At 36.6% G+C, this 15165-nt stretch overlaps 1 protein-coding gene across 1 annotated transcript; it reads right to left on the reverse strand.

The window, feature by feature from the left end:
• Positions 1 to 6209: 6209 nt before the first annotated feature.
• LOC113782299 (uncharacterized PE-PGRS family protein PE_PGRS20-like) lies at positions 6210 to 12366 on the reverse strand. The gene is made up of 2 exons (XM_027328190.1): positions 12277 to 12366; positions 6210 to 6488 (listed from the first exon to the last, which is right to left on the reverse strand). Exons 1-2 carry the CDS (start codon positions 12364 to 12366, stop codon positions 6210 to 6212), a joined length of 369 nt encoding a protein of 122 aa, XP_027183991.1.
• Between the last annotated feature and the right edge of the window lie 2799 nt (positions 12367 to 15165).

Consider the following 15165-nt stretch of genomic DNA (forward strand, 5'->3'; position numbering starts at 1 on the left):
ACTCATAGTACAAATGCAGCTCATGCAGATCCTTTACATAATGGGATCTGGTACAAGTTCATGCATAAACAATATCACAATCCTACATCGAAGAAAATCTGTTGTGGCCTGACCTGACAAGAATTGAAGGAATAGTACAGAAGAAGAAGGGGAAAACAGAGACTTGAGAGAGAAGATAGAAATTGTAGAGAAGGGGGAAAACTGAATTTGATTGTATTTTCTGCATACCCTTGCATCTCATCCTTAGGCTTATTTATACAAGTTCCATTCTCTAGAGCCTTCCATATCTATAACAGAATGCTCAACAGAAAGGATCCTGCCCGCCTGCATGCTGTGCAGTAACGGCCCAACTAACTTTTAAAAACAGAACAAAATGCCTTCTACATTCTCGGTTACAACTAGCTAGGGAAATATCTATGCTACCTAGAGTAATTATCTAGGATCATTACAATACCTCCCCCTCAAGAATCCTAGTCACTAGGATTGAGTTGGAAGTCTGGAAACTGTGACTGTATTACAGTGATATCCTCCCAAGTTGCATCTTCAACACCTAGGTTCAACCATTTGATCAGTACTTGAGTCACCTGCTGCCTTTTCCTTATGATGCTACGAGTGGCAATGACTTTCTCAGGGGCAATCTTAACCTGTCCGTCTGTGGTAGTTAAAGGCAGGTCTTGAGCCACCACATGATTCTTAGCTGAGGGCTTGAGTAGTGAGACATGGAAGGTAGGGTGGATCAAGGAACCAACAGGTAACTCCAACCTATAAGCCGCATTTCCTACTTTCTGAAGGATCTTGTAGGGACCATAATATTTGGAGGACAACTTCAGATTTTTTCTGATTGCCACAGATGCTTGCCTATACGGTTGCAGCTTCAAGTAGACCCAATCTCCAACCTGGAAACTTCTCTCACTCCTGTTTCTGTCAGCAAACTGCTTCATTCGATTCTGAGCTTTGATTAAGTTTCCCTTCAGCAACTCATTCCATTTCCTCCTGTCCCCTAGCCATTGCTCCACTGCAGCCACTGGTGTCTCCCAGGCATCGATGCCTAGCTGAGATGGTGGATAACCATACAGAGCTTGGAAGGGAGTCATTTTTAAGGCTGTGTGGTGGTTGGTGTTATACCACCATTCTGCAGCAGCCAGCAATGACTTCCATTTGTGAGGTTGCTGGAAGCATAGGCACCTCAGGTATGTCTCTACACACCTGTTCAACCTTTCTGTCTGCCCGTCAGTCTGGGGGTGGTAGGAAGTAGAGTAGTGCAGCTCAGTGCCTAATTTTCCAAATAGCTCTTGCCAAAACAGGCTGGTAAACAGCCTATCCCTATCAGATACAATGCTAAGTGGCAATCCATGCAACTTATAGATGTTATTGAAATATAGGTTAGCCACAGATTGTGCTGTATGCTTAGGTGGTAGTGCTATGAGGTGGCAATACTTAGTAAACCTGTCGATGACAACCATTATTCCCTCATATCCTTGGGACTTAGGCAGCCCTTCAATGAAATCCATTGAGATGTGCTGCCATGCCTGTTCAGGAATAGGTAGAGGCTGTAGTAGTCCTGGTGTCTTGCAATTTTCTACCTTACTCCTCTTGCAAACATCACACTGCTGTACCCATTTTTCCACTCCTCCCTTCATTCCTGGCCAGAAGAAGGGTCCTTTCAATCTTTGATAGGTCCCTAGGTTGCCTGAGTGACCCCCAATGGAAGAGTCATGGAAGCAAGTTATCAGTTTCTGTCTTAAGTTACCTGAGGAACCAACGTACACCCTGCCTTTGTATCTGAGTAAGCCCCCTGTAAAGGAGTAATTTGGGAAGGAATCAGGCGTAGTGGTCAGGCCTTCAGTCAATTTGGCTACATTATCATCCCCCTTGTAACTCTCTAGGACCTCAGATAGCCATGCAGGTTTCATGACTGAGATGCTATGTGTAGAAATGTCCTCCTCGTAGTCTCTTCTAGATAGTGCATCAGCTACCACGTTCTCATTTCCCTTCTTGTACTGTATTTCGTAGTCCAGTCCTAACAACTTAGTGAGCCATTTCTGCTGCAGGGGAGTGGTTATCTTCTGCTCTAGAAGGTACTTTAAACTCTGGTGATCTGTTTTTATGATGAAATGGTTTCCCAACAGGTAATGTCTCCACCTGGAAACTGCTGTGATAAGGGACAGCAACTCCTTCTCGTATATGGACAGCCCCAAATTCTTGGATCCTAGAGCTTGACTGAGATAGGCAATAGGTATTCCTTGTTGCATTAGCACTGCACCAATAGCTTTATGACTAGCATCTGTTTCCAGAACAAAGGGTAAAGAAAAATTAGGAAGTGTTAGTACGGGTGTGCTGCTCATCAGCTGCTTCAATTTTTGAAAGGATAGCTTAGCCTGTTCATTCCATTGGAAGTTGTCTTTCTTCAATAATTCAGTCAGTGGCTTGGCAATAAGTCCATATCCCCTTACAAACCTCCTGTAGTACCCCGTTAGTCCCAAGAAGCCTCTTAATGCCTTCACTGAAGATGGGGTAGGCCAGTCCATCATGCTCTTGATTTTTGAGGGATCTGCCTGCACTCCTTCTCCACTGATAACATGTCCCAAATATTCTACTTGAGACTGTCCAAAGATGCATTTGGAAAGCTTGGCAAAAAGAGAGTGAGCCCTGAGTGTTTCCAGGACAGTTTTGAGGTGCAAAAGATGAGTGTTTGGATCTGGGCTGTATACAAGGATGTCATCGAAGAACACTAACACAAATTTTCTCAGGTAAGGTTCAAAGACATGGTTCATCAGGCTTTGAAAAGTTGCAGGGGCATTAGTAAGACCAAAGGGCATAACAGTGAATTCGTACAATCCTAGGTGAGTTTTAAAAGCAGTTTTTGGAATGTCAGCAAGGAACATCCTGATCTGATGGTATCCAGCTCTTAGATCTATTTTAGAGAAGATCTTGGCTCCATAAAGTTCATCAAGTAAGTCATCAATAATAGGTATTGGAAATTTATCTTTGATTGTCAGGTCATTTAGTTGTCTGTAGTCAACACAAAACCTCCAAGTTCCATCTTTTTTCTTAACCAATAGAACTGGAGAGGCAAATGGGCTATGGCTAAGCTGGATAAGGCCACTACTGAGCATGTCCTTTACTTGCCTTTCTATTTCATTTTTTTGGTTGTGAGGGTACCTATAAGGTGCTAACTTGAAAGGTTTGGCATTTGGTACTAGGGAAATTTGATGGTCACAGTTTCTGGAAGGAGGGAGGGACTGTGGTTCTCCAAATACAATTTTGTAGTCTTCAAGTAGAGTACCTAGGGACTGCTGAAAACCAGTGTCTAGCTGAGTGACCGTGCACTCCTGAGCTTTATTAATCCTCAGTCCGCATGCCTACTTCCAAATTCTGGTGCTCCATCCTTCCTTCTCAGCATCATCACTAGGAAGTTTGAGGACAGTCTCCTTAGATTCTCCATGCAACAGAATCCTCTCCCCTTTCTCATCAAAGGACATGTTCAACTGCTTGAAATCAAAGGTGATAGGGCTGTGTGCCGCCATCCAGTCTACTCCTATGATCACATCATACGGCTCCAAGTTAATGACAAACATATCATGAGTGAACTGTTTACCTTGCATTTCCCAACTCATGTTTGGAATCATCTTGTTGCAGGTCAAGTACTCCCCATTGGCCACCCTGACCCTGAAAGGCTTGATAGACTGGACCAGCTCTGGATGGAGTTGTGCCACAGATCCTTTGACAAAACTATGAGTGCTCCCTCCATCAACCAGGATCGAAAGTGGAGTTCCTTTAAACCTCCCTTGCAGCTTGATGGTGTTGTAAGTCATCCTCCCAGTGAGGGCATGTATCTCCATTTCTATGCCCTTGGTAGATTGAGCTCCTTGGTACTCGATCATCTCCCCTTCCACCAGATCATCCGGACTATCTTCTATTGCTACGATCAAATGTATTTCCTTCTGCCTACATTGGTGGCCTGGACCAAACTTCTCCCCACACTTATAGCAGAGACGGTGCTCCCTTCTGTACTGCAGCTCTGCTGGGGTGATTTGCCTGAAGTTGTGAGGAGTCTGTTTTTTGACAGCATTGGCAATAACAGGTTTGGTATGAGGCATGGTATATTGAGTAGCAGTTTGTGTAGTATTCCCTGAAGAGAAGGATTTTTGGAGAGGCTTGTGCTTCCTGTGGTATGCTTCAAAGGCATTTTCTTGCAATCTGGCCAGCTCAAATGCTTTGGATAAAGTCTTAGGATCGTGAGTCTTCACCATTGATCTTAGCTCCTCTGGTAGTCCACTCAAAAAACATGAAATGTAATAAGTTTCTGGAAGAAGTGGGGCACGAATCAATACCTCAGAGAGCAGTTCCTCAAATTTCTCCTGGTAGGCTAGGACTGTGGTGGATAGCTGCAATTTATTGAATTCCTCCACTGGATCCATTTGTCCTAATGTTCCAAACCGCTTGCACAACTCTCCAGAAAATTCCATCCAATCCACTTTGTTACCCCTAGTAGACTTGAATCCTTGATACCATACCTCCGCTCTACCTTCTAAGTGGAATTCTGCCAGCTCCATCCACTGCTCTATCGGAATGTGTAGAAGATGGAAATACCTCTGAAGTTTTCTGATCCATTCCCTGGGATTGTCTCCTCTGAACGCTGGAATTTCCAGTTTAGGTGCACTAGCATGGAAGGAACTCCTGACATTCCTCTCTCCTTGCTCTCGAGTTCCTATATCTGAACTCCTGGAGTGGCTTCCCTCTGGAGAGCCTAATATCCCTTTCTCAGGATTCCCTCGATTCAAACTAGAGAGCTGCTGAGAAATGGCTACCATGAATGCATCTAATTTATTGCTTAGTTCCACACTCACCGCATCCAACCTATCTTCCATAATTTGTTTGTCTGTAGTAATGGATTCCAGAATTCCTTGGAGTCTGCTATCCTGCCTACGTAGCTGTTCTTCCATGGTCTTCATTCGAGTTCCATCTGCCATTGAATTGCAGTGATTGTAGCTCCCTAGTCCAAGGACCGGAAGCTCTGATACCACTGTTGTGGCCTGACCTGACAAGAATTGAAGGAATAGTACAGAAGAAGAAGGGGGAAAACAGAGACTTGAGAGAGAAGATAGAAATTGTAGAGAAGGGGGAAAACTGAATTTGATTGTATTTTCTGCATACCCTTGCATCTCATCCTTAGGCTTATTTATACAAGTTCCATTCTCTAGAGCCTTCCATATCTATAACAGAATGCTCAACAGAAAGGATCCTGCCCGCCTGCATGCTGTGCAGTAACGGCCCAACTAACTTTTAAAAACAGAACAAAATGCCTTCTACATTCTCGGTTACAACTAGCTAGGGAAATATCTATGCTACCTAGAGTAATTATCTAGGATCATTACAAAATCACAAGTTACCATCAGTACTTAGCCATAAATTTGCAAACAGGATTAACTTATGAAATAATGACTAGTAGTACCTAGAAGTGAAACATCCAACTCTCCGCCTTCAAATAAGTTTCACTAGACTTCAATTGTAAACTTCTCACTACCACCACAACTCAAAATGGTTCAACAATTTGTGCATACTCTCCTTCATTTTCAAATGATTATTCTCAACTTAGCATGCTGATATCTTTCTGGAATCTAGTTATCCAAGATTTGATGTCAAATTATTTAGGTAAGGGAGTTGCAAAAACTGACCCCAAAACCTATTTGTTAAAGAATTGTATTTGAACAATTGGTCTAGAGGTAGTTCATCAAAATCCTCCATAAAAACATACTATTATGCCATGTAATTCAACTTCTTTCTTCCTTGGTCACTTCAAAATAAAAGGCGCACCTTGCACGCTACTTTCTTCTCCTGGTTGGTTCCATGTGTCAACAAATTCTTCTAAATTGTACTTCTAGTTACTCAAGAGAGCCAGCTAAAAAAAAAACAAAAAACTATAACTTCTTCATTTAATATTTTTTTCCCAACTACCATCAACCAAACTTCTATGAACTATTCAAGTTTTTTCTTCCTATGACAGGACTAAGTAGATTTCCCCTCTTCTCAAACAAACAAACAAACACATACACACACGCACACTTAATTTCCTAGAAGAGTTTGAACACATTATACTTAGACATGGCTTCAAACAGAATCTTCCTTCTATCCTTGATCATGATGGCACTATCAGCAGATTCCACCATCCAAGTAGGCGAAGCAGCTCGCCACCTTTTGCAAACCTCTCAACCAGCAATTCCTACAATGCCTTCAATACCAACATTGCCTTCCTTGCCAAACTTGCCAGCTGCAGCATTGCCACCATTGTCAAGTACTCCCTTGCCAACATTGCCAACAAATCTTCCATCTTTGCCAAAGCCCACATTGCCAACATTGCCCACCGTTCCTAAGGTTGCCGTCCCTCCCATTCCAGCTGTCACTTCATTGCCAAATATGCCATCCACAATTCCTTCAATCCCAACTTCAATTCCTTCGATTCCTTTCTTTTCACCACCACCATCTAACTAGACCTTGAGACATTGAGGGGCTACGTATACTGCCTTATACATGCATGCGTGTTTCATTTCTTCCTATGGATTCGGATGTTCTTTTCATTTTGGATTATTGTACTTCCATTTAATACATGTGTTTGATGAATTAGTCAAGATCATGATTCTATTCTAGATGATCTAGTGGAATTTTATCGTGATTATTTTACTTGTTGGATACCATGTTATACGGCACTGTAAAATTTTTATGGAATTAGTGATGATCAAGTATGCTTGTTTCTTTATCTAATTCTCTTGGTTTTCCTCCATTCTTTTTTCAATTTCCAATTACTTGATACTCACCAATAACCCATTTGTGTTGATTCTATCAGGGTGTAATTGTATCATCAACCTTTGCGTGATTAAGGACATAAATTAACAACACTGAACTAAAAATCAATTCCTGCAAAATTAAATCAACATTGCAGATGGAATTGAAAAAAACTACCAAAAAAGTTAAGATACCGTATTTAGTAAGGCTCGTCAACTAAGTGTCTGGGATTTATTTTTGACTAATGCAATGAGATTAAGTATATAGCTTATTAACTACTTTTTTTTTACGATGAGGCCAATTGAAAACGCACTAAAGGATCACTGGTAGCAGGAAAAATGAGTTCTGAAAGGAACATTGATAATCCTCCACTCTTGAATCTATCAAAATACCTTCCTGGCTCGAGATTACCAACCGAGGATATGATATATTCTAACCATTTTCCCCTGATTTTGACAAGAATTCCAACGGAATTTGCACCCTGGTGTTTAAGTTTTAGTGGATTAAATTTTCAATTGTTTTACATTACAACGTGAATGATGAAATAGTGGGAATCGCGCATCGATGTAGGGCCAATAAATTTATTTAAATATATGGTTCCAACTTTAATATATCTTTTGGCTAGTGCACCTTAAAATGTATGAATTCAATTTTAGTGTATACGAGGTCGTTCAATCTAAAAGCACTTATAGAACATAAAAAAACGTTAGTAAAGTCCCAAGTCTAAACTTCCCTAACTAATTAGTTTACTATGTGAACATTGGAGCTACTATTAAGTTTGGTTGCAAAATTTTGGAATATTAGAGAAGGATTTCAATGAGCAAAAGATAAAGGAATCACCAAACTTATTTTAGAGTCAAATTTTACACTAATAGCTTTGGATGTATGTCGCATATACATGATTTAAATTCAAAATTTGAATTCACGTTATGTAAACTTATTGATGGGGCATAATTTATTATTAAATTTATGATTAATTTCCCTTTTATCCTTGCCAAATATTATTTTAATGGTTGGATTCTATTTATATTTGGTATTGCGACCTAATTATAGGAGGTGGGGCTGAAAAATGCTAAAAAAGAAGAATTTCTTGAAGACATGTTGTAATGTCCGGATTCTCGGGATTGCGTGCAGTGGGAAGCGGTCAAGAAATTGACAAATCTGGTTCTAAGTTGTGCAACCAATTCTTTCCCTTTGCTGATTAGTAGTTTACCAGTATTAGGAAGCAAGAAACAACGAAATCTCGCTAGTTGCCTTTATCCTTTTGTTTTCCTTATTGGTTAGGACTGACTAGACTATAGACTAGTCATTTAGATTAGGTTTGAGGGCAATTCCTTTTGTCTCTTTTTTGAGGGCCGCAAGACAGGAGTATAGGTTCTCTTCATTCTTTTACTTTTGCATGAAAACATTTAACTTTGCTTTTGGAAAAAGATTTGGTGTCCATGAACTCTACTTATTGGCGTGAGAACATTTCTATGAGGTGCGGCTAAATTCTTAATCTAGTTAGAGATCAACTCAACGACGTAGTCCCAAACATCTGTGAGATCGAACTAATCTCAACTTCTTTCTTCAATTTATTGATATTTGTGTATTTTCTATTTTAATTCTTTGAGATTATTTCGTTAACTGAATGTCTAGGGCCCGATATTCAAAGTGACCTAATAATTTATTGTTAAATTAATCAACTAAATTCGTAATTGTTTAGTTGATTAATATTAGTGGTAACTAGCGTTTACACACGTTAGGAGAACGTGCAATCTAATTTAAATAACTCTCTTCGTGTGTTATTGATTAGGGTTAGGCTTTTCTAATTCTTAATGCAATTGAAAAATTAAATCCTACGGTCGTACCTAGAGTTATTTCCTGGTTAGGGGTGATTAATGGTCGTACCTTGGTCATCAATAAACTAAGGAAAAGTTGGTCGTCAAAACTTGTTGACGACTATAACTAACCTGTTAATGAATTGAGCGAACCATCTTTGCATCAATGATCGGATAAATAAGCTGTGTCTGCGAGGATATATTTTTTACTAGAGTTTGTCTACCATCGATTTAATCCCTGCTTCATGAATTATTTTTATTAATTGGTTATTTGTTTAATTTTATCTCTGATTGAGTTGTTTAATTATTCTTGATTTTACAAAAATCCCCCTTTCTCCGTACTCTAGAAGAAACAAATTTTTCCTAATCTCCGTGGATTCGACCTTACTCACCGCTATATACAAAAATTGTATTTTCCTCGAATAGGTATTTGTTGTTGTACAGGCTCGACACCTGTCACTTATCACCAAACTTATCACGATTTAAACCTATTTTGTAAAAAAAAAAAAAAGAATTACACATTGACAATGTATAATTTTTTTTAGAATTAATCTTTCCTACACTGACTGTCAGCGTTGGATGAATGACAACTATGCAAATTTTGAATTTGAAATTCAACTTTTGCACACATGTCATGAATCCAACGGTGACAGTGTATACACTGTTAGTGTATATAAGATGGGATAATTGCAGAAACCTCCCCTGACTTTTATAGTAATAGCATTGACCGCCCCTATCAATTTTGAAATAGCACTGACCCCCCTATCAAAAGTTGGAGGCAATTTAATAGGCAAAAGTGGGTCAATTTACTAAAGTACCCCTGACATGATTTAATTTTACCAAATGAATGTGATGAGTACTTTCATCAAACCCAACAAAACATTTATTAATAAAAATTACACTAAATTAACTATTTCTGCATAGTTTAACTAATTAACTAATTAACTAAATAGCTAATAATCTAATTAATTAATAACTAATTATCTAATTGTTAATAGTTATTAACTAATCAAACTATTTCTGCATAGTTAAACTAATTAAATATTAACTAATTATCTAATTAACTATTAACTAATTATCTAATTAATTAATTAACTAATTAACTAATTTCTATTTATCTAATTAACTAATTAACTAAAGCTGTTGTCTGTCCGAAACTAACAAACTATTTGCATGTTAAACTAATTAACTAATTAACTGCTTAACTAATTAACTACCTAATTATCTAATTAATTAATTAACTAATTTTTGTTTATCTAATTAACTAAAGTTGTTGTCTATCCGAAACTAACAAACTATTTGCATGTTAAACTAATTAACTGCTTAACTAATTAACTAATTAACTAAAGCTGTTGTCTATCCAAAACTAACAAACTATTTGCATGTTAAACTAATTAGCTGCTTAACTAATTAACTAACTAATTATCTAATTAATTAATTAACTAATTTCTGTTTATCTAATTAACTAATTAACTAAAGCTGTTGTCTATTCGAAACTAACAAACTATTTGCATGTTAAACTAATTAACTAACTAACTAATTAAAAAACTATTTGCATGTTAAACTATATGCAGTACGCATTATCTATTTAAAGTATCCGTTTTTTATGGGTATTTTACTTTCAAACATTTAATTTATGATAAAAACATCAATGTTTGTAAGTAAAATTAAAAAAGTGTTACAGTAATATCAATATTCTTACTTTCAAACATTTAATTTATGGCCCTATGTCCCTCCCTTTTTGTAAGAATATTAAATGTTTGAAAGTAAGAATATTCATATTACCGTAACACTTTTTGAATTTTATTTACAAACATTGATGTTTTTATCATAAATTAAATATTTGAAAGTAAAATACCCTTAAAGAGCCGATACTTTAAATAGGTAATGCGTACTACATATAGTTTAACATGCAAATAGTTTATTAATTAGTTAGTTAGTTAATTAGTTAAGCAGTTAATTAGTTAATTAGTTTAACATGCAAATAGTTTGTTAGTTTCGGACAGACAACAGCTTTAGTTAATTAGTTAATTAGATAATTAGTTAATTAATTAATTAGATAATCAGTTAATTAGATAATTAGTTAATAGTTAATTAGTTTAACTATTAACTAATTAGATAATTAGTTAAGCAATTGTCAAGCAAATAATAATTGTCAAGCAAGTAAGGGCAAAATTGGAAGAAAATTCTTATCTCACTTCTACAAAAGCTGTCAAGGAGGTCTCTGCAACAAATTGTTACTGTTCAGGGGAGGTGAATGCAATTTCTAAACCTAGAGGGGAGGTCAGTGCAAATGTCAGAAATCTCAGGGGAGGTTTCTGCAATTATCCCATATAAGATTAATTTTTTTTTAAATACTAGCAGATTTAGATCATAGCACATAATATAGATTTAAATTTGAAATTCAAATTATGCATAAGTGGCACGCATCCAAAATTGTTAGTTTAAAGAAATCGCTACATTAATGAAAAGTTAATCCCAAATTTAAGGGGACAAAACTTGTTAAACGGAAAGTGTGAAGTACTAACTCTTCGTGTGGGCAAATTAGTGGCATATTGCATGTCCTCCACTCAGAGGATCGGGGTCCTAGTCCAATACTGTCATGGAGAGTGGAACATGTATGTGGATTTCCTCTAAAATTAGGGTGCTCAATCAAATCCATCCGTAACCCTTTTGTAATCAATCACAAATTGGGTGAGGACCAATTGTTTGTGCAGAATTATTAAGCGTTAACTGCTAAAGACCCAATTAACAGATATTTGTAAACATAGCATCACTTTTTCTATTTCTCCAAAAAGAAAAAGAAAAAGAAAAACCGAAAAGCCAATTCAAAGTTAAGGCATTGGAATAGTATGCTGCAGAATTACAGATATGTAAACTTTCTTTCCATTCCCTATTTCTTACTTTCCCAAATCCATGATCCCAACCATTCTATAGAGTCTATGATTTGTTCCTTAGTTTTTCTGTTGGCACTATGGGAAATTAGGAATACTAGTGACTCCCAAAATATGACCAACTACCAACATCGGTACTTTTGACAAATCTACAGTAGCACTTTCTTTATCCTTTCTATTAGGCATATCTGAAATTGGTAGCAGTAGTTGGGCGATATTCTTCTCATTCACAGGTCACGGCTTCTCATTTGTTGTTTCTATGCCATATGCAAAATGAGGTTCCATGCGTCCTAGTAGTGATTTTTCTTGGTAGAGTTTAGTTAGGGTGGATTTGAATTCGTTTGACAAAGTCGTAGTTTAGCCAAGAAAGCCAACCAACTAGTATTCTCTCCCCCATTTATTGTCCAGCAACATCTAATCAAACTTATTATAATCTTTCAAGTATTCCCTATAAATAGAGATACTGGAATCGTATCTCTCATTCAACTCGCAACATCGATCAAGAATTTGCTAGTCATTGGTGAAAATCTAGTAAAATCTTCAACTTTAAGCATCAATCTATCAATGGCTGCTAATTCCAACTTCTGCTTTGTTCTATCGTTGATGATGGCATTGTCCTTTTCAAGCATTCATGTAGGCGAGGCGGCTCGGCACCTTTTGCAAACTTCCCAACCAACAATTCCTGCCATACCTTCAATACCATCATTGCCTTCCATTCCAAATTTGCCTACAGGGGCATTGCCAAACTTGCCAAGCAATCAGCTGCCACCTCTGCCCACCATGCCTGCAGTTCCTAAGGTGACCATGCCACCGTTGCCTTTTGGTTCATTGCCAAACATGCCAACTATTCCCAATATCCCTATCTCCATTCCTTCAATCCCTTTCTTCTCACCACCTCCATCAAACTAGTAGTTTGACTTGAGATTTCGATATTCCAGGGTGTGGCATCCTTTTCGTCCTCAAATTCATCATTGTGTTGTGATACTAGCATTATGTTTCTTTCGTAATGTTCGTGTTTCAAATTTATCACTTAAAAATTCCCTGGATTGTAATTTCTGCATTTGGTATTCACTGAAATGTACTTGTATATTTACAATATTGCTGTTGTATTGGAGATTGCTGCTATTTTAGCAAGTTATGATCTTAAATCTGGACTTGTAAGCCCATAAAAACACATGCAACTTCTACAATTTCAATCCTGAGAGTTAAGAAAAGACCAGGCAAATACTTAGAATATAGAGAATTTCATGAAATCCTCCAACTTCCTTTTTATTGATTTGTACCGTAATATGATTTTGGAAAAAAGGAACTGTACAAATTTTTGCTTCAAATCACGTAAAGGAATATGAAAAAGGGAAAAGAAGAAAATTACTCCCTCGTTATGTTTTGGAGAAACAGAATACTATGGCCATAGATTCAGATTAAAAATGGAAGACATGGATATAAACACTATTTTAAACAGACAAAAAATTGTAGTTTAAATTGGCTTGAGCAATTTAGAATTCAATGTAGGAAACCAATGGGATATATGATGGAATGAAATGCAGTATATGTACACATTTTGTTTGATTCCAATTTGACTTTGATAGAAGCAGAATCATCAAATCAATGAGTAATTTAAAAAAAAAAATCAATTTCAAAACTTCATTCTTTTTTGTTCTATTTCCCTTTTGTTCCTTTAGAATTTTCTTCCAATATATTTTGAGATAACAGGGCAACAATAATCCTCCATCGGCGGTAAGCACTATAAAATGGTATTTTGAAGTAATTAATCAATTCCTTAAGGCAAAGCTCTGGATTAGTAAATACAAGATTTAAAATAATTCCTCTTAAATTGGGAAATTAAGCTCGAATTCCTTTTAAATTGGGAAATTAAGCTCTTATAGCTTAAACTTTGTTACATATTTACAAGATCGAAAACAATTTTGACTATCTTTCTTTTCACCACCACCATCTAACTAGACCTTGAGACATTGAGGGGCTACGTATACTGCCTTATACATGCATGCGTGTTTCATTTCTTCCTATGGATTCGGATGTTCTTTTCATTTTGGATTATTGTACTTCCATTTAATACATGTGTTTGATGAATTAGTCAAGATCATGATTCTATTCTAGATGATCTAGTGGAATTTTATCGTGATTATTTTACTTGTTGGATACCATGTTATACGGCACTGTAAAATTTTTATGGAATTAGTGATGATCAAGTATGCTTGTTTCTTTATCTAATTCTCTTGGTTTTCCTCCATTCTTTTTTCAATTTCCAATTACTTGATACTCACCAATAACCCATTTGTGTTGATTCTATCAGGGTGTAATTGTATCATCAACCTTTGCGTGATTAAGGACATAAATTAACAACACTGAACTAAAAATCAATTCCTGCAAAATTAAATCAACATTGCAGATGGAATTGAAAAAAACTACCAAAAAAGTTAAGATACCGTATTTAGTAAGGCTCGTCAACTAAGTGTCTGGGATTTATTTTTGACTAATGCAATGAGATTAAGTATATAGCTTATTAACTACTTTTTTTTTACGATGAGGCCAATTGAAAACGCACTAAAGGATCACTGGTAGCAGGAAAAATGAGTTCTGAAAGGAACATTGATAATCCTCCACTCTTGAATCTATCAAAATACCTTCCTGGCTCGAGATTACCAACCGAGGATATGATATATTCTAACCATTTTCCCCTGATTTTGACAAGAATTCCAACGGAATTTGCACCCTGGTGTTTAAGTTTTAGTGGATTAAATTTTCAATTGTTTTACATTACAACGTGAATGATGAAATAGTGGGAATCGCGCATCGATGTAGGGCCAATAAATTTATTTAAATATATGGTTCCAACTTTAATATATCTTTTGGCTAGTGCACCTTAAAATGTATGAATTCAATTTTAGTGTATACGAGGTCGTTCAATCTAAAAGCACTTATAGAACATAAAAAAACGTTAGTAAAGTCCCAAGTCTAAACTTCCCTAACTAATTAGTTTACTATGTGAACATTGGAGCTACTATTAAGTTTGGTTGCAAAATTTTGGAATATTAGAGAAGGATTTCAATGAGCAAAAGATAAAGGAATCACCAAACTTATTTTAGAGTCAAATTTTACACTAATAGCTTTGGATGTATGTCGCATATACATGATTTAAATTCAAAATTTGAATTCACGTTATGTAAACTTATTGATGGGGCATAATTTATTATTAAATTTATGATTAATTTCCCTTTTATCCTTGCCAAATATTATTTTAATGGTTGGATTCTATTTATATTTGGTATTGCGACCTAATTATAGGAGGTGGGGCTGAAAAATGCTAAAAAAGAAGAATTTCTTGAAGACATGTTGTAATGTCCGGATTCTCGGGATTGCGTGCAGTGGGAAGCGGTCAAGAAATTGACAAATCTGGTTCTAAGTTGTGCAACCAATTCTTTCCCTTTGCTGATTAGTAGTTTACCAGTATTAGGAAGCAAGAAACAACGAAATCTCGCTAGTTGCCTTTATCCTTTTGTTTTCCTTATTGGTTAGGACTGACTAGACTATAGACTAGTCATTTAGATTAGGTTTGAGGGCAATTCCTTTTGTCTCTTTTTTGAGGGCCGCAAGACAGGAGTATAGGTTCTCTTCATTCTTTTACTTTTGCATGAAAACATTTAACT

Source organism: Coffea eugenioides, chromosome 9, assembly GCF_003713205.1.
Source record: "Coffea eugenioides isolate CCC68of chromosome 9, Ceug_1.0, whole genome shotgun sequence".
In the NCBI taxonomy this organism is placed as follows: Eukaryota; Viridiplantae; Streptophyta; class Magnoliopsida; order Gentianales; family Rubiaceae; genus Coffea; species Coffea eugenioides.